This window comes from Lycorma delicatula, chromosome 1 (genome assembly GCF_047948215.1).
Source record: "Lycorma delicatula isolate Av1 chromosome 1, ASM4794821v1, whole genome shotgun sequence".
Taxonomy (NCBI): domain Eukaryota; kingdom Metazoa; phylum Arthropoda; class Insecta; order Hemiptera; family Fulgoridae; genus Lycorma; species Lycorma delicatula.
Window position 1 is genome coordinate 207,073,407 of NC_134455.1, and position 26,041 is coordinate 207,099,447.

A 26,041-nucleotide genomic window follows, 5' to 3' on the forward strand; every position below is an offset into this window, starting at 1 on the left:
AAGGACACTCTCTCGGGCTGAGTTCTACTTAGCTGTAAATCCAGTGTTAAAAAAGTAATATCATGCAGATAAAATTTAAATGCAAAGTGTCACCGAATCATTTTGATTTATTATTACTAATACAGTTTAGTTTTGTTTTGACCATTGTACATAAAGTAGAGGGTGGTGGTATGTTGTATTTGTATATAACCACCTAGCAATTTTTTTTTTCTTTTTCCTGTTTAGCCTCCGGTAATTACCTTTCAGGTAATACTTCAGAGGATGAATGAGGATGATATGTATGAGTGTAAATGAAGTGTAGTGTTGTACATTCTCAGTTCAACCATTCCTGAGATGTGTGGTAAACCCAACCACCAAAGAACACCGGTATCCACGATCTAGTATTCAAATCCGTGTAAAAATAACTGACTTTACTAGGATTTGAACGCTGGAACTCTCGACTTACAAATCAACTGATTTGGGAAGACGCGTTCACCACTAGACCAACCCATTGGGTTAACCACCTAGCAATTTGAAATGGGTAAACTGCACATTCCTCTTACATTATTTTCTGCATAGATGTTTGTTTTATATTTTGGTTGTAGCATTTTCTTCACCTTTTTTTGCTGTTCTACCCACGATTGCTTTTATAACTAATTCACTATAAAATTTGTAAAACTGGATTAAAATCTCTACAGTCATATGACAAGTATTTTTATGATCGTTATTTTGGTTTTTAATACCTAACTTAACCAGACTGAATAATTTTTTAACAATCCCTAAAAAAATCTAAAATTTATTGCCTGATTTGAATGAACAATATCTTGTTCATTCTTGTAAGGCTGATGATTGATGTTTCCAAATAATAAGTGAAATATCAAAGTTTTTTTAGATGAATTAGTTTTTTATGTGAATTCATATGGTTTACTTCATGTGATTATGTGTACAAATATTTTTTGTAATTTATTGTTTACTTTCATGCATTTAATCCATAAATATGTATTTTTTTTAAAGGTGTTACAAACTTGCGAGCATTACTGGCTAGAGAGAAAGATGAGGACACACCACGTCTAAATGTTTTATTATGTGAAGCATTTGTTGGTGCATACATGAGTCTAGTTGTTTATGCAATAGCTACCTGTGATTGTCATATTTTATATAGATTAGCTGGACAAAAATTTAATAATAATAACACTTGGGCCATACTCTTTGGTGGTGGAGTTAAGAAGCTGTTACGTGTTGCTACTAGTTCTCCTCAGGTAAAATATTTCTGTATTGATCATTATATATAGTCTCAGTTTTTATTTTTGTTCTATCGATGGTTGTTTAAAAATTACAAAATGTAATTTCAGTTACAAATTAATTGAAATCTGCTGTATAAATTTTCCATTAGTTATCATAGGCTTTACAAATTTTTACCATTAATTTTACCCCTTTAACATATTTAAAACTTCATATGCTTGAAATTCTTATTTTTTCTATTTTTTAAGAGACTGGTATTTTACTTTCCTGGCTACAGCAATATATGCTACTGTAGCAATAATGGAAAAGTATATAGACAATAAAAAAATTTAATTTTTTTTTTTAATTTTGTGCCTTAAGGAGACATTTAAAAATAGGTAAATAAATTTTAAATAATCTGCAGAAAAAAATGTTATTCCAGTGCTTACAATTCCAAATAATTTGTTTTTGTCAGACAGACATTAGTGCATATGTACATATATGTATGTTGGCCTATATTTGGCCTTATAATTCTGGTCCTGTTGAATGATTTTCTTCAAACTTGGTAGACAGGTACTACCTCAAGGAAAAGAATTTATTAATTTTTTACAAAAACTTGAAAAAGAAGTGGGAGTGTTTTGGCCAAAAAATTTCATATTTTTACTGGAGCAGTTAACAAAAAAATTTCTTACAAAAATTTAATTTTTTTTTTAAGATCACACATTATCAAAAGAAAAAGAAGAAAAGTTTGTGGGAGAACTGATATGGAGGTTCCAAAAAATCTGAAGAAACCTTTCCTTAGATAATACGTCCTTGAAAAATGGTTGATAATCAACCGAGTCAGTTGAAAAATAGTCATTTAGTTCTAGCTTATGGTGCATGGCCATGTTAATAAGAACACCTAGAAAAGCTTTCATTTCATCTAAATTTGCATCTCCATGACCACCATATGGACCTTTTTCTCAAAGAAGAGTTTTTCAGGATTGTTTCATTTGTGTACTTGTTAGTTTCCTTCACTATTTCAGAGAATAATTCATTTGTAAAAATTAATTAAAAATATTCTAGTAGTGAAGCTGGATGTTTCACCAGTGGTGATTTATACTCTGAATCACCAGACCGTAGAAATGTAAAAAAATTGAATCAACTTTAATCCATTCTCCCCATACCTCCTCTTCTTCTACTCTATCACCCTCTTCTTCTTAAACAATGTACCTTCCTGGGTACCATATTCATATTCTGATTCTTCATCATTTTTACTATTACTTATTTCTGTATTACCAAATGCCTTGTACTGTTCACCCACATCTGAATCAATATCACTTTCGTGTACTGAGTTAGTGTCACTAGAATCAAATAATTCTGTTTGTGTGGCCTAGATAATTCTAAGCTCATTTCTGATTTCATCTGATTTTAAATCTCTGTTATTATCCTTATCAGTAATTTTATAAGACTACATTTATCAATTGCTAAACACTCAACGATTAGCACAGCGCACAATTTTTTTAAAAATAACTAGCACAACACAAAATGACTAGCTCAGTACACAATGAAAACTGAATATTCTGCTATTTGACTGTTGTGAAATTTGGGAAAGCATTCATATTATACACTTAGTTCAAGAGTTTGCCTACAGATTTCAGCACTTTACAGAGAGTAAAAAATAATTAGAATACCTACATTGACTTAGTCTAGAAATGTCATGGCCACTCCCAGTGGCCATGTGAGTGTTTGCGGGATTTATTACTGGCCACTCCAAGTGGCCATATGAGTTGGGAGGAATGCATGCTTGATGAAAATATCCAAGCTGGTAGAGAAAATGGCGAGGCCACTCACAATGGCCATACGATTGTAGAGGAACTTTGTTAACAGGTCTGTGCAAGTGCAAAGGGTTAATGGTAGTTAATAATAAAAACACACCTTTAAAAACAATATTTCTTCTTAAAATATTTTTATCTGTATTTGCCTTAATGTTGACTTTCATTTATGATCTGTAAGATCATTTTACAAAAAATATGTGTAGTCACATTCTTTTTGTTTCTCCAACCAGTCCATAGTGACAGACAAATAATCATGAGCTTTTTTCTGACTGACCTAGATGCAGGATATTACATCATAGTTCATGCTTGACCAATTAATGTGTTTCTGTCAATTTTTCAAGAGTTAATTTTATAATGAATTTAATACTGAACCAAATTTATATATTTTTTGTGCTGTACAAATTGTAAAAAATTTCAATTAAAAAACCCAGTAAAATAAAAATTGATAATTACTTTTACTGTTGAAGCAAAACATTATTTGAATAGTGTTTCAATTTTTTCTTTAAATTGTCTAGTGCTAATATAATCAGTCTAGATAGCTGGACGTCTAAAAAAAAATCAGGATTCGAATAATTGAAATTTCACTTAGTAAAAAAAAAGTAAATTAAGTGAGCAATGTGAAAAAAATTCTATTAAATTTTTTAAAGTTATTTTTATGTTTAATTGGAAGCATAAGCATGTTTAATATTTGATTTTGTGTTTCATATGGGCGTAAATGTGTGTAAGGTCAAAAATGGTACTCTCCTTTAGTTTTCTTCACTTTTTCTGTAAAAATATTGACAAATAATATTTAATTTTTAGGTTTGAAAATAAAAATTGAATAATAATATAGGATCACGTACAACATTTTTTAGATTTATGAGTTACTTAGTTAATAAAAATATAATTTAATATGTAAAAATGTTATATTCCATTTGAAAAATATTCCAAAATGTCTACTATTGGAAAAAATTAATAGATGAAATGTAAATAATTATAGAAGATTTAGGTTTTGTGTCAACTTAGTCACAATTTCTTTATCAAGTATTGTAAAATCAATTTTATAGAATTTTCTCTTTCAGTTATTCTCTAATTAATGATACTTCAACAAAAATGTTAAAGTTTTTAAATTCATATGTTATACATGTTTTTAACGATAGTATATTTTTAGCTGTGGTCATTTATTACAAAGGGGTATTGATATGTATTTTGTAAAGAGCTAATATTAAACACCATAATGTTTGAGTAATAAGGTTTTAATTACATTTCTTTAAAGAAATAATTTCTTTTAATACTGATTTTTAACATCATATAAAAAAAAAGTTGACAACACAGCTGTAGGACTTCCCGACACACGGTTTATACACACACACTACACAAAATTTAATTTAGCACATCAGTGCTACACTAGTGCTTCTTGTGTTGACGGGGGATACTATTGATACAGTATACCCACTTAGGCACTAGTTTTTGGGGTAGATGTGCAGCTTTGCAAAAAATGTTTTTTGCAATAGTATTTTTTATTTGTTAACAAATGTACCTAAGAAAAATATGACCTTAGGCGAAATCTCAAGATACTGAGGGTGACCTTGCTCTACAGCCTCACCTGCTTGATCTTTTAAGTTGAAAATTTAATGGCATCAATGCTCCATATATAGAAGTAATCTGACTAAGTTTGGTCAAAATCGGTCCAGCAATTTTGGAGATATGATTTGATTTAGAGTGTGACATCGAACACAAACATGTATATACAAACATCTGGAAAATTACTATTCGTTTTTTTTTTCTGGGGGGGGTTCCTTAGGTGTCAAAACATAAAGATCTTGTGAAAATTGCATATGCCCTTATTGGATGGATTGCAATACTTTCCCTTGTAGAGATATAGCTCTGCTATATTGCTATCTAAACAGGAAAGTAAAAATCATGAGCTAAATAAAAGAAAAATTAGGAAAACAGTTGTTTTGTTTTCACATAAATATGAATCAACTAATAAAAACTAAAAAAAAAAAACAGGTTTTAATATTTAAAATAATTATTGTATTAGATTTGAAATAATTATTAGCAGACTTGAAACTGTGTAATTTATTAACAAACACAACTTCATTTGTAATTTTATTGCGGACCTTAAAGTGGGGGTTGTAGTTAGATTTCATTAAGAATCCTCATGAAATGTATTGTGCATGCATTTGGGAAAAGGAATAAAATAAACAATTTTTTTGGGTCTGGCCGTTAAGTGGGATATGGGTTGTGTAATGGGGGTTGCTGGGTTAAAACCCCACTTTGATGGGAAACAAATTTGTGGGTCCAACAAAATGCTTGTAGAAAAAAATTGCAACAAAAAAGAACCAATTTACTGCCTTCTACGGCATTTGAAAAATATTGCTATTTTTTGGAGTGAGGGTGCAATTTAGCAAAAACATTTTTATGCAAAATATGTATTTTTTATAATTGTTCACAGAAATATTTAAAAAACAAGTTAGGCAGCCTTTGAAAATGTGTAAATCAATACCCCCACACCACTATGTTTGTAACTTTCAGTGCAAACCCCAAATAGGAGTTTTTTAGGGTCCGGCTGATAGGGGGGGGGGGGGGGCTAGAGCTACCATTTTGAGAAGGAAAAATTTTTGGGCACAACAAGAAGCCAATAGGAAAAACTGCAACGAAAATCACCCCTTGTACTGCCTTCTATAACTATTTAAAATTAAAACCATTTTTAGGGTTTGTGTGAAATTTAGCAAAAAAAATTTTACAAAAGTTCTTTATTAATATTCTCAAAATTATAAAAAAAATTAACCTTAATTATGCAAAATCTGGAGACGATTCATTTTTCCCCTCTGTATCCCTCACTCCCTGACCTTTTGAATTGAAAATTCAGTAGCATTAAGCCCCATATGTAGAAGTAATCTGACCAAGTTTGGTCAAAATCAGTCGATTAGTTCTGGAGATATAAGGTGATTTATAGATCAACACCAAAGACTATTTTTAGGGGTGGGGGGTGAAATTTAGAATTTTTTTTTATAAAAGTTGTTTATTTTATTAATATTAACAAAATTAAAAAAAAAAAAATATATATATATATATATATATATAACTTTAATTATGCAGAATCTGGAGACAATTTCATTTTCCCTGTATTCCCTACCCCCTGGCATTTTGACTTGAAAATTTAATAGCATCAATGCCCCTATTATAGGAATATTATAGCCAAGTTTGGTAAAAATGTTTCAAGTAATTCTGGAGATAGAAGACTATTTATAGGCCAACATACATATGTACGCATATTTTGTTGCGGAAATTTTGATTTCATTATTCAATATTCTGTGGTCCTTAGGGGCCAGTTCATCAAGATTCGGTGAGAACTGGATATGCTCAATTTTGACCAATGCCATTATTTGGTGTTCTGGGGTCCTTAGGAGTCAATTCATCAATAATTGGTGAAAACCAAATATGTCCAATTTTGACCGATCACCATACTGCCCCTTCTATATAGCTGCTATATAGACGGAAAGTAATACCAAAAATACAGTAAATATAAAAATAATTCTTATCTTTTATTTATATTTTTAGTCTAATTATGTTGGTAATTTTACAAACTAAACTCTTGGGTTATTCTCACCTTAAAACATCAGATTATATTGTTACTATTTTTACAGGTGGCTGTATAAGATTATAATAAAAGCATTAGTACATTGTTTCAAGCTGTTGTTGATTTCAAAAATCACACATTAGACAAATTGTTTATATTAATGATAATGATAGTAATAATAACAGATGTTAATAATAGTACTTTTGTTTGCCTACCTTGGAATAGATGTTGATCCTTATAGAAAAATGATGGAACAATTGTTTTTTGTTATCTGTGGTTAACTGACTACATTATTCCTGACATGATCTATGTGGTGTATAATATTATTCTAAATAAACTATGAACAGGATATCTCACAAAGAAACAGAAAGAATATCAGGTCATGTTTTACAAATAAAATAAAAAAAGTCTGGAAATGCTTTATTCTTCAGTTATAGCATACAAAAAATTTTGCCCTGATTTCGGTCCAAAGGAAGCAAAATGAAGCCATATTGGACATTAAATTAAGGGATAATATTTATGGTTTTATATAGTTTTTATCTCATAAATTTGAATAAAACAGGACTCAGAACTGTATCTCAAGTAAATTTTGAGAAATTTATTGTAAAACACAAAAAGAATTATGTTGCAAAACATAATTTTTTAGGTTAGACATCCAATAAGTTCATTAAATTAAATTGACAGTAAACAAATAAAATTTTGCAACAATATTTGAAGAAAAATTAATATTAAGAAAATCTGTGTAAAAAATATTAATGAAATTTTAGAAGAAATTATTTTATTAAAAACAAAACAGACTGAAATGCAACAAAAATATTGTATTGTAACTGAACCGAAACATGAAACATTTCAATATTGGAACACATCTAGAAAGAAATTCAATTATAAAAATGTATTACAAGCTTACTGTTACAATAATTGTTCAAAATGTCTTCCTTCATTATTTATACAATTTTCTGCTCAACTTAAAATTCCTTGGATGATCTTCTTAATGTTTCAGTGTTGTTCTGTATAATTTAAACTGCGTTGAAAATTCTTGTCTTCTCTTATTGTTTTCTAGTAATTTAACAAAGTTATGTAATATCTAACCTAATTAATTGATTTTTTCAACGCCAATTTTTTTGTTTTACAATAATTTTGTCAAAAACTATTGGAAATATAATTTTGAGACCTGTTTTATTCAGGTTTTTATGTCATCATATGACTATTGAATTTACCCATTAATTTAAGTTTTGATGGCTTCCTGTGTTTGTACCCTTGCAATAGAAATCAACTCTTAAGTTTTTGGCAAGTTGTAATTCAAAGTGAAGCATTTCTGGATCGAAGTTTATACAAATATTATTCTTTGTTTTCACTTGTAGAACATGACCTGAAATTTGTGTGTCTTCATAATACACTCCATGTATCTGCTTCTACAATATCATCTAGTAAATAAACACAATGTTAATATTTCAAATTTCATCAAAAGAATTTCTGAAAAATTCTGTTCTAAAACCAAAGCTGTATTATATACTAGCATTAACAGTTGGCATTATGCCATCTTTTGAACCAATGTGACTTAATTAAAATAGTGTAAAAAATTTTCAATAGTTTTACTTCATCTTATTAAAAAAAGATAACATAAATTACAAAGTACAGAAAAGTTTATTACAGATTGAAATACTGTTGTCATTTCTGAACACCTGGTATTTATATAAAATACAATACTTACATTTCTTGCAAAAAAATCTGATTGTAATCAGATACACTAGAAATATGGTTTATTCTAGGAAGATGGTGCACTGGCTCATTTGTCTCATAATGTTAAGACACTATTACTAATTCATATAGTAGCTGGTGAAATTGATCAAAACAGACAAGTGAAATGACCACTACCATCTCCTTATCACATGCCATCAAACTGTTTCATTTGGGGTTGAATGAAACTTTTGGTTTATTCTTAGTATGTTGATGCACAAGAACTCTTCTTTTTTTTTTTATTGTTACCTCCAACTTGGGGTCAGACTTTTTAATATGAACACAGTCCCAAAGGAGAATCAGGTTGAATTATTCACCCTTGCACGCTTTCTGCTATCTTCTTATGAATAGGACAATCTTCACCAACATTGCAAACACTATGTGCCACATCCATTTGGTCCCCAGCATAGTTTCCATGATGTTATCCAGGGAAAGCATGCCAAGTTTCCTTCTGAATGCTTCCCTGTACTGCAGGAACCAATCACAAAAAACACCATGCATTCTCAAAGTCCTCCTTCCTGCAATACTTACATTCCATAGAAGGTCTCAACATTCAGGCACCCAAGGTATGCTTTGAAGCACCCATGACAGTAAGGAACTGGGTCAAATCATATCCCATTTCCCCGTGCTTGTGACCCAGCCATCTCTGGAGATCTGGGATCATCCTGTGGGTCCATCTACCCTTTGTCAACTGATCTTATCACAACAATTAAGAAATCTCATAAAAACTGCAATAACTATTATAAGAATAGCCCTGATGCTGTAAGACGTTCTCAAGAACTATGGATTCGTTGTGTTGAATGCTGGATTCAGGAAAATGTCAGCCAACATCCAAAAAACTACTTTGAATATATATTAGTAATTTTAATCATAAATCAATATTTCATTGATGAATCATTTAAAATAAAAATTATTTCATAATTTTCAAATTTTTTTGTACGTATTTTGATATTTATAGTTAATTTATTTCAAAAATCTTTTAGCATAATGAAAAAGATAGTGTGCTAGAAAAAAAAATGTTTTGGAATGATTTTTTTCTGCTACATTTTAGTCCATTTTATTTTGAATAAGTAAAATTTCTGAAACTTGTATATGTTTTCTGTTTACTATTGTTGTCAATTTTCTTGGCTTTATATTCTCTATAAATTTTGTTTAACATTTTTATTTATCTATTGGAAATTTAATGATGTTAATTTACAGTGAAAAAATGATTTTTGACTCCCAATTTTTTGAGCTTCTAACAATCTCTTAGGAGACAAATAAAGATACTATTCTCTGGGACTTATTTTATTCAGTTTTTCAGGTCAAAAACGTATTAAATTTGCCTCTTAATTTGGGTCCCTAGAATTTCAGTATGGCTTCATTTTACCTTTTTGCAGAAATTAAGGTGAAATATTTCATAAGCTTAATTTAAAAAAAAAGGATTTCTCTGGTCAGTACTTATTAGGGTCCTAATTGATTTTATAAATGTCTCAAATCAGGTCCTAAGGTGTCACTCTCCAATTTTGAATAGTTTGTCCATTATCAAGACAACTTTCATCTATAATAAGCTAAATTTTTCAAACTTAACCAAGTTCTTCAAAAAATCACTAAAGTTACCTGTAGTCCACATAATTGAGAAGTATTTCAAAACGTGACACTTACCTTACTTAATAAATTTTTACCTTTCAATGATTTTGTTTTACATTATATTCATTCATAGAAACTATTGTGGAAATGTTATATCTTTTTAATTTGTTAATGATTCCTAGCAAGATATAAATGTTAAGATGAGTATAAATGATAATTTTAAGATTAGATTCACATTAATTTGTTCCAATCTTGTTTTAAATTTTTTTTGGAGAAGCTGTGCGGTTAGGTTTTGAAATAAGATCAATCCTGAATTTCATTAAAGTGGTTATGAAAATACTGTGAAGTTGGTTGTTGTCCTATCAAACAGAAAAAAAACTGTATGGAATGAATGGAAAAAATGCTATAATAAAATAAATTTATTATAGCAATTTTAAAATGAAAGAAATAAGAGAGACCAAACTAATAAATGTACATTAAATAATTTATTTAATGTAATCAGTTCATTATGATTTATGTGAAAGTTCTTAACTGTACTTACAATGCTTAATCAAAACTGGTTTTAGACAATGTGTATACTTTTTTGGTGTGCTGAACAAGCACAACTGCGATTTAAATTTAAGAAGATCGTGCTTTTCTTTTCAGAGTTTTTGAAATTGTGATCTTGAAATTCCCGTAGTTGCAGTGGTTCTTCATCACATTTTTTGAATGCATATATAATGCTTGTCATCTTCTGATTTTCCTACCTTTTTAACTTTCTTCTGAGAATCTTATATATTTTTAACTAATTTACATGCTTGGCTACAGAGCTTTTTATTCCTAACTATTGATATAAATTCTGCCATTGCAAAAAAAATTTACAAACAAAATATGCAAAAAACGTATGAATTCATAAACACAAAACATTAACCAAAACACCACACATTGCAGAATGAAACAACTATGCTATTAATATGTGGATGCACCAAGAATTGAACTAGTTTATTGAAAATGAAAAGTAAACATTAGTATTATTAGTCAGCAATGTGAAAACCACCAAGTTGGTCTAGTGGTGAACGCGTCTTCCCAAATCAGCTGATTTGGTAGTCGAGAGTTCCAGCGTTCAAATCCTAGTAAAGTCAGTTATTTTTTCATGGATTTGAATACTAGATCGTGGATACAGTGTTCTTTGGTGGTTGGGTTTACCACACATCTCAGGAATGGTTGAACTGAGAATGTACAACACTACACTTCATTTACACTCATACACATCATCCTCATTCATCCTCTGAAGTATTATCTGAAAGGTAATTACCAGAGACTAAACAGGATAAAGAAAGAAAGGAAGGAAATCAACAATGCGAAAAAGATTACTTAGTTATTTTATGAATATGTATAAAATAACTAAGTTATTAATAAATTATTGTTAGGGGTATAGGCCTAGTATTTAATGATGATGTTTATTACTATAAACCTCATCAGCAATATACTCATTACAAGTGCATATAAATATAACTCAAATGAAATATTTTAATAACTTTTATTCATATAAAGTGGTCATTAATTTTATGACTCATTTCATGGTGGGAGTGTAATCTTAATCTATTAATACAAGTGTAATTATTTGTTTTTATGATGTATAGAGAAAGAAATATTTACAAGTCTGCTAAGTATTTTTAAAGAATTATTGTCTGAAATAAAACAAAATGTTAATAAATTTTAATTGTGGAAAGAATTTTTGCTATTTATGAAAATAAATAGTATTGTAGAATATTGAGTTTCTGAATGAGCCTAATGTTATGAGAAAAGAGTAATCCCTACACAGCAGCTGTCTGTCTCGTGCAAGCAGCTTTTATTTTTATTATATGCTCTATATTTAATTTACTTTCATTGATAAGTAGATTTACTTTAAAATATAGTTTTGCATTGACACTTCTAGCAAATATAATCATCATTAACTAAAGAGGCATTTGCTTTTTATTTAGTGAGTTATCTTTCAGACAAGCTCAGTATAACTCTCATATGAGATTTGGTAAAAATTATTTAAACTTGCAACATTCGGAAAGTAGAAGATGATTTTCTGCCTTTCTGCTTCCAATTCTGCCAGGCAGTTATACAGTAAGTTGTTTGTACTATACAATTAACTCAAGCATTCATTCCTGACTGTATATGTTTTGAAATCCAAATATTTTGACTGATAAAAGTAAATTAAAAATCCAATAATAAATTATCTTTCAAAGCCACTACTTTCAACTTTCACTGTAGAACTGAAAACATGATTCAATACTGCACTTCCTGTGTTACAGAAGTGAACTAAGAAAATCGCAACCATCAACCAACATAAAAAAATGTATATTTAGAGTATCTATATTTATATAGATACTCTAAATATAAATATAAATAATTGAGTGTATCATGAAGTTCTCCCGGGACTTTCATAACATATTCTTCTCATGAAAATAATGGAAAAAGTTCTTATAAACATATATCTTCATTTGGGAGTTATGGTTACTGAAAGATTTTGCTTGGATTTCAACTACCCTGGTGAAATGAAGTCATTCTGAAATTTTTAGGATGTTATTTAAAAATCTAATAAAATAGGTCATGTGCACATAGTACATGTGCAGTAGTTTTTTAATAATCTAGCGGTTGGAAATAAATAAATTGGAGGTAAAAAAAATTTTTTTTTTCTGTTAAATGGGTAATAAACACAAAACTTTTAAAGAAAACTTTTACAGAATTTAATTCTGAACAAACTTTTGTAGCATAAGTTGAATAAAATTAACTAAAGTTAGAAAAATTTGAATTTTATTTAGAAACAATACATTTCTATATTTGTCAGAAAAGTACTTATTTATTGTCAAAAAAAACCAAATTTTTTTTTTGGTGATGTAAAAATTTGAAAAGCAAAATTTATTGTTAAAAATTGCTGTTCAAAAAGTAAAAGAAGAACTGGGAATTACATTACACAACAATTGTTTAATAAAATAAAATAAATATACTTAGATAATTTTTTTTATTTACAGAAATACAATAAATTATTTAAAAAATTATTATTTCAAAGTTGGCAATAAAATAACAGTTGATCAACAATGCACAATACTGTATTACTGTTTAAATATTCTGTAAGGTACATTAAGTATATTGTATAATAAGAACTGTGCTGTCATTAGTAAAGGTTTTCTGTGAATTTTAGTTTGAACTTCATCAATTTGCCATTGAAGTAATGCCGTACTTATTTACAACAGCGGAATACACTGATATAGTATTCATTTTGAATGTGTGTAATGGTTATGCTACAGCTGCTGCAATAAGATGTGAAATATGTTTTCCAAATTGCAGGATTTCAGATCTGAAAGCAATTAGTGCAATTTTGCCCAATCATTGGAAAATAGGTTCACTACCTAATAGTATACCTAGTATCAGTTATGAATGATCTGTCCAACGCGATGTTGTTATTGATGAAATTATTATCGATGCAGTATAGTGCAGTCCTGGTGTCAGTATGTGATGTCTTTCTAAGCAGATTGGAGTTTCGCATTTGATGGTTTGGAGGACACTTTAATAAAACAAGTTTTATCCTTATCATAAACATTCAGTTCAATGCTACACCCAGGAGACGGTCTGCTTCATTTGGAGTTCTGCAACTGGTGGAATAATGGAATACAAATCAACAACTCTACAAGTATGTTTTGTATTGATGAAGCAAATTTCACTCAAGATGGTATCAACAACTTACGCAATCAGCATACTTGGGCAGAAGTAAATCCTCATGAAACAGTGGAAGACAATTTTCAACACTGATTTAGCATCAATGTATGGTGCCTTCTTCACAATCAGATGTTAGGACCATTCATATTACCTGGCTACTTAAATGCTGAGGTCTACTTGCAGTTTCTTTAAGAAGAATTTCCGCAGAAGCTGTTCTTCTAGCACTGAGATGCAAAGTATACTTCCTGCACAATAATGTGCCGCCCCCTTTCTCTTGCGTCATTTCCACTCAGTTAAATCATCATTTCTCTGAGAAGTGGATTGGTCGTGGAGGTCCACATTCTGGCCATCAAGATTGCCTGATCCATCACCTTTAGATTTTTGAATCTGGGGATGGATGAAAAATATTGTATACAAAACAAAACTACATTCTATGAGGGATAAATTGTCCACATTATGGATGCAGCTGAACAACTTAAGGACAGTCCTGAAGAACTAAAAAGAGTAACAAAAGCAGTACAGAAGCATGTCAAGAAATGTGTTGAAAATGGTGGACTCATTTTTGAACATTTATTATAAACTGGTACATAAATGCCTTTGGTTTAGTGTACTGTTCCTAAATAAATTGAAATTTCTCTAGCCTTCTTTGTTTCATTCAACTTTTCTTACCCCATTTTGTTCAGAATGAAATTCCCTACAACCTTTTGTGTGTTTAATACCCATTTAAGAATGTTATTGTGTGTCAAAGATAAAATACAGGCTGTTTTACCCCAATTTATTGGTTTTCACCCCATATTTCTCAAAAACTACTGCAGATACAATTCTATGAATTATTTTATTCACTTTTTCAGGTCATATGTTTATATGAACTTTTTCCAATATTTTCACGAGTAGAAAAGGTTATGAAAGTCCCAGGAAAACTTCATTATACACTCTGTATATTGAAGGAATAATTAGCATGTTTGCAAAGTTTAACTTTTGTAATTTTTATGTATAATTTTATTAAATTATACCTAAATATAATATGTATATCTATTTATTTATAATAAATATTACATAAAATTTGGATTGTATGACATTCCATATTCTGTATTACATTTGAATATTGTATGATAATTTAAATATAAACTGTTCTACTGAAGACTAATTATTAATCAGAAGCTATAAAACAATTTTTTTGTTAGTTAATCAGTGTTATCATTTTACATATTTTTTTTTAAATTTATAGTCAGCAATTGCACAAAGTAGTGTGGATCAAGATGCTGGTCCAAGTAGTGATGCTGGTGTATGGACAGCAGTAACCAGTTTAACCAAACAGCGAGTCAGGCTAAATATGAAACTGCTGGGACAATTTGGTTCACAACCAGGAACGCCTACAATTAAAGAAGATAAACCTACTTACAGGGAACAATTTGTCCCTCCTGAAATGTCTATGGTTTCCTATTTTTTGAATAAGGTAATATAAATGTTCTGTTAATCTTATCTTGTTGATTTTTAAAAGAACACTATATAGTAAAAGCATAATGATAATTTACATTGTAAAATGAATAATTAGCACTTAGGTACACTAATTGAGCTGAAGGTTTGCCCCTGTCTTTGTCAACCAAACTGTCAGCTGGCTAAGATGGGACAGGCAAGTGGGGTTTGTTGTACTGTCTAACCAGATGACATCATCTGATTACTAATAACAAGACACATTTGTATATAAGATGTAAACACAACATCCTATACCTAATTCAGTTAGCTTATTGAGTTCAAGTAAACAGACTGCACGTACAAATGTTCAGGCAGCTGATTCACAAGTATCTCCTGTAAATCCCGATGCATAGAAACTATGCGAGACGTTAATATTGAGTAACTGCGCACTATAATATTTTACAAAAATTATACATATATTTTAAATTTTAATATATTAAGACATGTTAAATGATCTGTAACTATTTCTTACCTTATTTGAAACATCTGATAACCCATGAGTATTTTATTCATTAAAATTGTTTATTGTTATTTAGTTTCCTTGAATTTTTTAAGAGTTATGAAATTGTCAATTGTCCACTAACAGTAAAAGTTCACAAATATTTTTAATTTCTATGATAATGAACAATAATAAATTGAGTTCAGTTTTCATAATCTGATTGCGGAAAACCGTAGTGTGCTCAGAATTAAGAGATATAGTGAGAGGCCCAATTTTGTTTTCTATTATATTAGCCAATTCCCAATAATTTGGTTCAGCAGTATTCGTTAATGTTTTATACAGTTTTTCCATTCCTGCTGGCTCGTTTTATCGATAGCTTATAAGCATAAATTTTTAATATTAAATATTTTAAAACTAGTATTTTTTGATGCTACCTAAGTTTTGATTTAGCCCCAAATTAACTCAATTGGGTTGAGTTTCAATGGTAGGGAGGTAATCGAAGCACGATTTTACCACTGTATCTTGCCAACTCATCAACTTTATACACATTAAAATTACTTTTAATATGTGAAACCCTTTTACATAATTTGACCGTAAGTTCATCCTCTTCAAAAATCACTCCTTTTGAACTAAGCCAGATTTGATGTCATTTTTCGAAGAAATGGCTGGAATTTTTTCCTTTTTGCATGATTGATATTGGACGTTATCTAATACAATTACTAAATTATGTTCCAGAAGACATAACACATCGCTAAACCATTTCTCAAAAGTTCATCTTGTTATGATAGTCTCCTGTAGATTTAGATACTAAAATCCAGAGACCACCATTGACAAACCCGGTGTCACTGTCAATATGCATAATTATGAGATGCCTGCCCTTACCCAATGGAGCCTTATTACCAGTTGATGAGCCATACAGAAAGGCTTCTTTTGACAAATGCGTAGCTTTATCTTTCCAAACAAAACTTTTTGTGTGGCTTTCTTTGATCCAAGTTTTATCCATATAATATATTCTTCGGCCTTCTTGCCTCATTTTCTTTATTTCAGCGAAGTAATGTCTTTACCGTAATGATATCATCTCTATCAATTAAAGCACTTTTCCGGGCCCTGTTTTTTATGTTTAAAATTTATACTTTTTTAACAGTTTATAAAAAGTTGTTCTTTGGAAACATGGTAGATCGTTTTACAGCTTGCAACACTATCTATGGTAGACTGGTAGACAGAATAGTGGACCTGACTGCAACAAAGATTGCTCTCAAGCAAACAAACGATCCCGAAGAACTAACAAACATCTTGGCGACCTTGTGCTAGAGGGAGGCCACTACAGCCCTTGAAAGGCATACTATTTACTGGTAGAATGATCACATTGTGGCTCTGAGGGCAGATGCTACTAGGGCCAGAAGGGCCTTGATTCGAGCTAGAAGGAGGCATCTGGACTGTCTTCAGGATGCCAAGGAGACCTACCGTGTGGCATGAAGGCAACTAAGGAACCAGATACGGAAAGTGAAGCAAGGAGCATGGGACAAGCTTGTTGAAGATCTGAATGATAACCCATGAGGGAGAGCTTACCAAATCGTGATGAAGAGATTTGGTAAATGCCTCCCCCTCTTATCAAGAAGTCAGGCGATAGGGCAGTCTGGGACCTCTTCCCGGTTGAGAATCTGGACTGGGAAGAGATCCTGGCTGGAGTTCCAAGGCCCTTCACAGAAGAAGAGTTGTGCCAGGCAGCCCGTAGAATCAGCAGGATGAAGAGTCCAGGATGTGATGAAATTCCAGGAATCATAGTAAAGAGTTTGGCAGACCACCACCCGTGGGCGGTCTTGGATTGCATTAATGCTGCCCTGACTAGAAAGGTTTTTACCAGATGCTGGGGGGAGTCCAGGCTTGTCCTCAACCATAAGCTCGGAACTAAAGAACATGGAGAAACAAAATTCCAACCAAGAAACAAAATGTGTTTGTTGAATGAGCTAGAAAAACTTGACGTAAAGTTGCTCATGGACTGTATCTGGGCTGAAATTGTCGCTACAGGGGGACTTTCCCCTACCCAGTTTGACTTCATCAAGGGGTGTTCCACCATCGACACAGTGCAGTATGTGGTAAATTTGACCAAAGAATATGCGGCTGGAACCTGGCGCTGATACCAGATTCCCCTAGCGGTGCTCCTTGACATAGAAAATGTGTTTAATAGCGTCCCCTGGAGTGTGATCATGGAGGCTCTCCATGATAGGGACCTAAGCAACTAGATCATAGCTATTGTCAACAGTTACCTCCACGATCGGAGGGTTTATCAGAATACAGAAGAGGAACTATTACATTTTGAGATGACATGTAGAGTACCACAGGGGTCAGTGCTGTGGCCATTGTTGTGGGATTTGGCCTCCTGGAAGATGGGACTACTGGAAGGGGCGACTACATATACTGATGACCTGGCCCTCTTGGTTGCCAGCCACACTAAGCAAGAGGTGGAAGACGTTGCCAATGCTGCGGTTTCAAGGGTGAGTGGATGGCTATGGGGGAAGGGCATGAGGCTTGCCCCCCCCCCCGAAAAACAGCAGCAGTGATGATAGTTGAGAGGTGCCAATTGCAGTGGATATTAAGGATGTTGGAGCAGCGCAGCGCGAAATAACTTGGTGTTTGGTTAGATCGTTCTGGGCTCTTCACCACCCGTCTTCGTGAGGCAGCAACGAAGAGTGAAAAAACCATTGTGGCACTTGGACTGATGATGACACAAAAGGGGCCTCGAGCCAGCAAGAGGAAGTTACTGATGACGGTGGCAGTGTCTTAAGTAATGTACGCCATTCCAGTATGGATTACAGTGCTGGATCAACAAAGGAATGTAGATCAACTGGCCTCTCTGCAGCGTCTTGTGGCAATTCGGATTGCGGCTGCATACCGCACTGTGTTGGGAGATGTGGTTGGAGTAATCACAGGCATTCCCTCGGTTAAGATCAGAGCTGTGGAGCTGACCCGTGTGCACGGCGGGGCAATGAAGAATGACGCATGACAACTGATGAAGCAGGAGTGGCAGGGAGCATGGGATGCCTCCAAGAAGGGTGCATGGACAAGAAGGCTTGTTCTGTGCCTGGCCCCATGGATCCAGAGGAAGCATGTTAAAATCACTCATCACCTTGCACAATTCCTCTTGGAGCACGGGGCATTTGGAGCTTACTTGCACTGCTTCAAGATCCAAAAAACCACAAATTGTATCTATTTTGGACAGGTGGACTCCCACTTCATACTTTTTACGAATGTGACAGATGAGCCGGGAGGCATAGGCTCGCAGAACTTGATTGGTTAACACCAAATAATATGGTTGATCACATGATGATAGGCAGGAAGCAATGGACAAGGGTGTATATGCTGGTCTCAGGCATCCTACAGACCAAGTCGATGGAGGCTGTAGAATGGGGCTTAGACTGGCTGGCCTTCTTGAAGCAATTGGCACCGTCCCACCCACCAGGATGGATTCAGGATGTGCCAAATTTAAGATATAAGTTACTTTCATGCTGGATTATTTTATTTCATGTATGTTATCTATTTATATTATTTTATACTATGTCTTATATTATGTTTATTTTCTTTTTTATTCTTTATATGTATTTTCCTCATGAGTGTTGTAATGGAGTAGATTTTCGCTACTGGTTTGAATAGGACTACTGCTCTAGTGACATTAAACCGAAATGTAACACTAAACCTATTAAAGGCTCACACTAGGAATGATATTCTAGTGATCTCTAGGGGGCGACCTTTTTCTGTTGTTTTTTTTTTCTCGCCCAGTATCATTAGGTTATATCACTGCTCATGTTTGTTAGCTGTAAGAAGATACCTGTTTCCTTTTTTCTTTTTTGCTACTGTTATATTTGATTATTGTGTTTAGCTATGTGCTATAGATAAAGATTAACCTCTAGTTATATAAATTTCTGTTACGTACACCTTTGTCTCAAGTTGAGACTTTACTCTGTCCTATGATATATACTCTACTGTAACTCCTTTATTGTTTATTTATTGTCTTGGTTTTTTATGTTTCTCCTTATTATAATTGTGTTTTCTTATCACATGTTTTGCTTTCCTAATATTTGTCATCTAAAGGTGCAACCCTATAAACGCTTTTCATAAGAGATGTTTAGGGGGGCTTCTATATGCCTCACAGGCAAGGCTGGTGCTAGTCCCTTTTTTTGTGATAAAAAATTTTAAAATATATTTTTAAAAAAACAGTATCTGTGGTAGGCAGTTCATTTTAAAAAAAAAATTTGTCTACTTTTTTACTAATTGTGTTTTTATCGAAATAGTAAACTTTTTTTCACTTGGCATAGAGGATTTTGTTTTCTTAGGAGACTATAATTCATTAGTAGATTTATACTCGCAAATCACATTGTACACTGAAGCAGCACAACTTCCACTTATGTTAGCAGTTTAATCAATGACATTCAAAATCAACATTGTTGGACTACTCAGTAATTTGCTTTTGTAAGCATTTAAAATGATGTATTTTTCCACATCTTAAGGGCTTTTTTTGCGGTATTTTTTTTTCAGAGGGGACATCAATAATTTTGCACTATTATCAGCAGAATTGGTATCAGACATTGTTTCAAAATAATGGGTATAACTCAAATCATACAGACGCAAATCTAGGAATACGCTGCAGCATTCACATACCAGTAAACTTAAAAAAATTGCATTATATTAACTTTAAATAACATTAGAATAATTAAATAAGTAATAGAAACACAAAAACATAAGAGTAATCATATGAAAAGATGAAGGGTTTTAATAGAACTGAGAAGACAATGTTATATTAACATTTGATTATGTGACTACTAATGTGACTAATTATACAGTCACTAAACAATATAATTTTTTGAAAAATAATTACAATGCTGTATACAGACACAACCACAATGTGAATTGACAGTGATACATGGGACATGACTCAGCAGAATCATGATGAATTTATTCCCACAAGCACGTTTGTTTATTCTTCGCTCTAACTGAATACAGTATAGCTAGCTAACTGAATACAGTATAGTACAATACAATTACTAGTTCACCAGACACAGCTGTTGGCAACAGGTAAACTTACAGCTCGTATATTGTAGTTATAATAATTATTATTAATAATTGTAATGATTATTTAATTATTGCTATTTACAGTAGTGGTAGTTCAAGGTATCTTACTCTTGAATATTTTTTAACTGGGAATTTTTTTTATATAATTTGATTATATATTTACAGTAAAATTTTAGTTTGTTGTATTATTGTTCTGTAATTTTTCTTGTTTAATTTATCCATTCTTTTATGATTTAAATTATTTTCTTAACCTTTTATTCCCAGAAGTAAAACAGAAATAACAATGTTTAACTGCATGAAGTACACAGGAAAACATTCATGACATTGTTAGAAGTTCCATAATGTGGTGTGTGTTGTTCCTTGTGTGTACATCCATGTTTTTTTAATAAACTTTATTACATGCATAGAATGTGTAATTAAACCTTCCTTTTGAAATTCTCGAATAATATATGAGGAACATATTTCATATTGGGCACAAATGAATTAGTGGAAGTTCATTTCAAGTAATCTGATTATAATTGCTTATCTTCGCATTATTTTACCTATACAGAAGCTAATTTGGCCTTTTTTATGTAAATTTTAAATGTTTTTCTGTTAACATTATCACTTGATTTTATTTTTTGAATAGTTAATAACTGTAATAAAAAAAAAATGAATTAACTAATGTGTATAATAAAAAACTTCATAATTGAAGTTACAGAAACTACTATATTACCTAATGTATGTGAAAAATTGTTGATGGTTCATAATGACCAGCAGCATCATTTATGTTTATTTATAAAAATAGGAACCTGTTATTTACTACCATATAGTTAGACTAATTCATATAAAGAATAGATTTTATTTCTGTGTATAAAAAAGATGTGGTAAAGTAATGAACAAAAAGCCATTACATCATATTTTTTCTTCATGTTCATAATAATAGTAATCACACATTTATTTTTAATAATAAATTTGTGCATAATTATATCAAAATTCTGTTGTTAGAGAATATTTTTCTGAATGATACTGCTCAGAAACAAACAAGGAAAAAATTACATAACCATTCATATTGTTATATAATATTTTCATTCAGTTTTAATTTTTTAATTAATGGATATAACTACCATAGAGTTTAAATTCTTCTGAATTTATTATTTTTATTAAACTTGACCTTTTGTAAATAATTATGTTTATTCAGCCACATCTTGCTGAAGAAGCACAAGAAGTAGATTATGACTCAGCAGATTCAGCTGTGAGTGATTTGAGTGATGAAGAAGAAGAAGATGTGTTTGAAGGAGATACCACAAAAGATAAAAATTCAAGTGCTCTCAGTGGGACACAGCGAGAGAATACAGAGCACTCAAACCCTACAAGTTATTCATGGTGTATAATGAGGCTTGCAATTATGAGACTAGTCCAAGGACAACTACAAGATTTTCTTAACACTGCTGGAATTGAACTACAAGGTTTGTTAATAAACAGAATGAAAATTTTAATAGTTGCATTACTTTGTAAGTTGATCGATTTCAGATTAATATAGATTATATAGTCTGTCTTAAATTTCATTGACAATAAATTGATTTCAACATTATTTTTTTTTAACACTTGTCAATTCTGTATGGAATGAGGAAAACCTAGAATACCACAGATTTATTTTTTATTAATATCTGCAAGTTACAGAATTTTCTGTAATACAGAACACATTTTTCAAATTACAGAAAGCATACAACTAGATATAACCAGGTATTAGTGGAAAAGATAAATTAATATTGGATTTCAAGTAAAACTTCCTTACTCCAAGTAAACTTGTCCAGTCAATTAGAAATTGATCAAAAGACTGAACAACATTTTTATATGTAGATGAAAATTTCTCTTCTAATACAGCAACAATTTGTAATTTATTTTCTATTATTCTTTTTTAATATCTTTATATCTAGCCAATATGTTAATTATTATAATTCTTGGTTTCACTTTTACGAACTGGAACAATCATGCTTTCATTTTTTTAAATCTTAGCAGTAAAAATAGTAGTGTGGTAAAAATAAAAATAATGTGGAGTAAACATTTCTAAAGCTCTGATTTTACATAATTAATTAGAAAAACTAATGTATAGAAATGATAATTTTAGTTTATGTTTTATAAACCATAGAATTAAAAATTAAATTTGCTTAATTTTTTTTTTAACTTTTATACTCTTGTTTGTATTAAAATAAAATAAAACTACATCTATTATCTTTACAGAACTACCTGTCAGCAGTCCATTGATCCATGGAGTTTTAAGAGTTGTTAGCCAGTGGAGTGAAGTGTTACGAGAAGAACTAGAAATGCGAGGTCCACCACCTTCTGATTACATTCCTGGTTGTTATGTTGAAGCGTCTGCTCCTGGACCCCCTATCCATAAATATAGATCACTTTTAGATAAAGGAAACACTCCATTCCAGTAAGTAAATCCTATTTGTCAGAGTTATCAGTATATTATCTGATCATGTGTTAGTGAAGAGAAAATATTAAAAACAGAGAAATTGTTTATTTATATTATTCTATTTCATCAAACGTTTTGTTGTCCCTTCTTTTGAAAGTCTTTGAGTATAATAAAATAAATAAACTTTTGCTTACTGCTATAGTGTCACTTGACCTTCTGTGCAATGAATCTCTATGCATTACTTGAGAAGATTATCTCAAAATTGCCACTGTTGGGATCTTTAAACTACAAAAGATACAAAACAAGGTACAAGATAAAAAAGATACAAGAGATAAAAAACTACAAAAGCAACCTTACTTTTTATTCCATTTAGAACTTTTGTTCTGATTAGTTTGTATCTACCATTTTAGCCCATGAAATTTTAAATATTTTTTTTGTTCACTTGATTGTGAGAGGATGGTTTTAAATGTTTTTTTTTGTCTTTGATATGAACTAAAAATAATTTTTTTCAGATTAGCAGGTGACCTTTTTATTTTTAAATGTAGGAAAATAAAAACTTTTATTTTATGGTCAGGTTAACCTTAAAACAACTTTACTGGGCTAAATCAGGCCTAAAATTAATAGTAATTTCAATGCATTACATTATATTGCATTATCTGGTTCTATACAGATCTATGACTTGGTCCAATTCAAATTAGTTAAGATAGAAACTGTTCTATTCAAACGTCATGTGCATCTTATAGGGCACATTGCTGTTTAATAAAGCATTTTTGTATTATTTAAAACACATTTTCAGCCAACAGTTATTTTACAAAAAATACAAAATTCATTAATCTATTTATCATTTTATTTTAAATATCTCTTTTTAGAGAATACAGCGGTTTGATACAAAAAGTAACAAAAGAAAAAAATTGTCTTATCACATTTTTAGTTTAAATATTATTAATAGTAATTGACTAAATATTATTAATAACTAAACTGCATTAAGCATTTGTCATTACAATTATTATTGTTATTGTACTATATTGTAAGTTATAACTTACTTTTTAAATAATAAGGCCTAATAAGGCATAATTATAATACAATTTGACTGTAGATTGATGTAAATATAAGTTGCTACACTTTTGAGTAATTTTTTTTTTTTTACCGTTTGAGTTTTGAGATAATAAAGTTTGATTTTATTCAAATTTCAGCCCTCGCCACTGGTCAGCTGCTCCAGCCCGCCGATTATGGAGTTTTCTGGTACGCCAGGAACCAGTTCAGGATCTTTTTATAAGATGTGTATTCGGAAAACGAAAAACAGGGTCTGTTTTGGATACAGTTTCAATTGTGGGAGACAATGAAAAACCTTCAACAGATCCTGCACAAAATCTTCCTGAACCTGTTCGAATAATTCACAAAGAACAAGATTCTATATCTGCTTTCTGTCTTAACCAGGTTTGTCAGAGTTCTCTGTTTTCATTTTTGTACTATCGTTTGTACATATGCTACATATGAAGCAACTTTTGATAAGTATTATATTCTGGCAATGTCCAGTCATTAGGTAATGTTACTTTATCCCCCCATGTGTTGGGATCAATCAGGCCAGCTGCTTGGATTTTTAATCCTTTATTAGGTACTGCAGTCTTTCTTATTACTTATGTAAATTGCTTTTTAAGCAATTTACTATAGAATAAAAAACTATAGATATAAATGCAGTAGTCACAATAGTCTTGAACTTCCATTAAATATAGTCTCAAAAAAAAATATATATACTACTTCCAGGTGAAATATTTCCTAGGCAAGAAATACTTCTATCCAGTGATTCAGTTTCAACCTCCCTTACTTAAAAAATCCTTTGAGAAGCAACGAGACAACAGGTGATAAAAAAAAGAGGATTTTACAACCCTTATTGATTGATTCCTGGAGTGTGAAATATCAAATGAAACTCATGTTAGTAAATAAATAAAATATTGTATTTATTATATTTTAAGACATGCTTAAGATTATTTTGATGATAAATGAGATGGATTAAATGTTAAGGTGAAAGGTGCTAGAAATCAAACTTAGAACCAAATGATCTAAAAACGTATATAACAAGTACAACAAAACAGTTAGTTGCATAAGTAATTAAAAGTATGTACTTTCATGGGGAAGTATTATTTAGAAATCACTTAAAATGATGAATAAAAAGAATGGCAGAGCTTGAAACAGAAGAAAGGATTCTGTACAGTACAAAGGGTGGAAGCTATAGTGACTATTCTGATTTGAAAACAACAAACTAGAGACCATTTTGGCAGAATTGCCACTATTAAATAATTTCATGATGTTACACCAAAAAAATATGGAAACCGCCAGAAAAAAATATGCCTTTTTAAATCAGTTTAAATATTCTTTCTAGTTAACATTTAGTATTTTAGTAAATAAATTCAGCTTTAAATAATGTTTGATTGGTTTTTTCTTGTATTAGTATTGTTTTGTATTTTAGCGTGGTTTTGTATTGTTTTAGTGTATTTTATTTTGTATAATCTAAGGTTTTGATTATATAATGTTCTAGTCAGTTCATCTCAAATTTTGGAATTCTTCTGAAGTTATATTCTTGTATTAGTTGATGTTTGAAGCATGTGTACAGTCATTCCACTTGAGTTTCTTAACAAATTAACTCAAGTGTAAGCTTTTAAAGTCAGGTAATACGTTGTCAGTAGTTAGTGATAATGCCTACAAGGCATATTTTTTAAGTACTGTTTTGATATAAAAAAACAAGCAAATCTTTTTTTTTTAATTTATATTCACCTGTAAACCTGGTTCTTAATCAACAATTCTACATAATTTCCACCTACATTAAGACACTTGTATTGTATGATGAATTTTTTCATTCCAGCTTCATAAAAATCTGTTCCCTGAGAAGACAACCATTGCTGAATGACTGTTTTAACATTGTCATCGTCATCGTCTTATGGCACTGACCATCAAAGTGCTGATAAGTACAGAAACAAGTGGTAGTCACTGGACGCCATGTCAGGAATTTATGGTGAATGATCAATTTGTTCCCAAATGAAGCAGTGAAATCTTGGGTGTGAAAAACCACATTAGCCAAG

The 26,041-nt window shown here is 31.1% G+C and overlaps 1 protein-coding gene across 5 annotated transcripts in view; it reads left to right on the forward strand.

Moving 5' to 3' along the window:
• Positions 1-26,041, forward strand: part of Rbcn-3A (rabconnectin-3 alpha) — a 518,724-nt gene that overhangs the window by 416,209 nt on the left and 76,474 nt on the right. For all 5 annotated transcript variants that reach the window (XM_075371055.1, XM_075371080.1, XM_075371085.1 and 2 more), the window contains 5 exons: positions 994-1,238; positions 14,807-15,034; positions 21,741-22,008; positions 22,784-22,982; positions 24,158-24,401. In XM_075371055.1, coding sequence (XP_075227170.1) covers positions 994-1,238; positions 14,807-15,034; positions 21,741-22,008; positions 22,784-22,982; positions 24,158-24,401 — 1,184 coding nt within the window. The remainder of the gene's footprint in view (positions 1-993; positions 1,239-14,806; positions 15,035-21,740; positions 22,009-22,783; positions 22,983-24,157; positions 24,402-26,041) is intronic.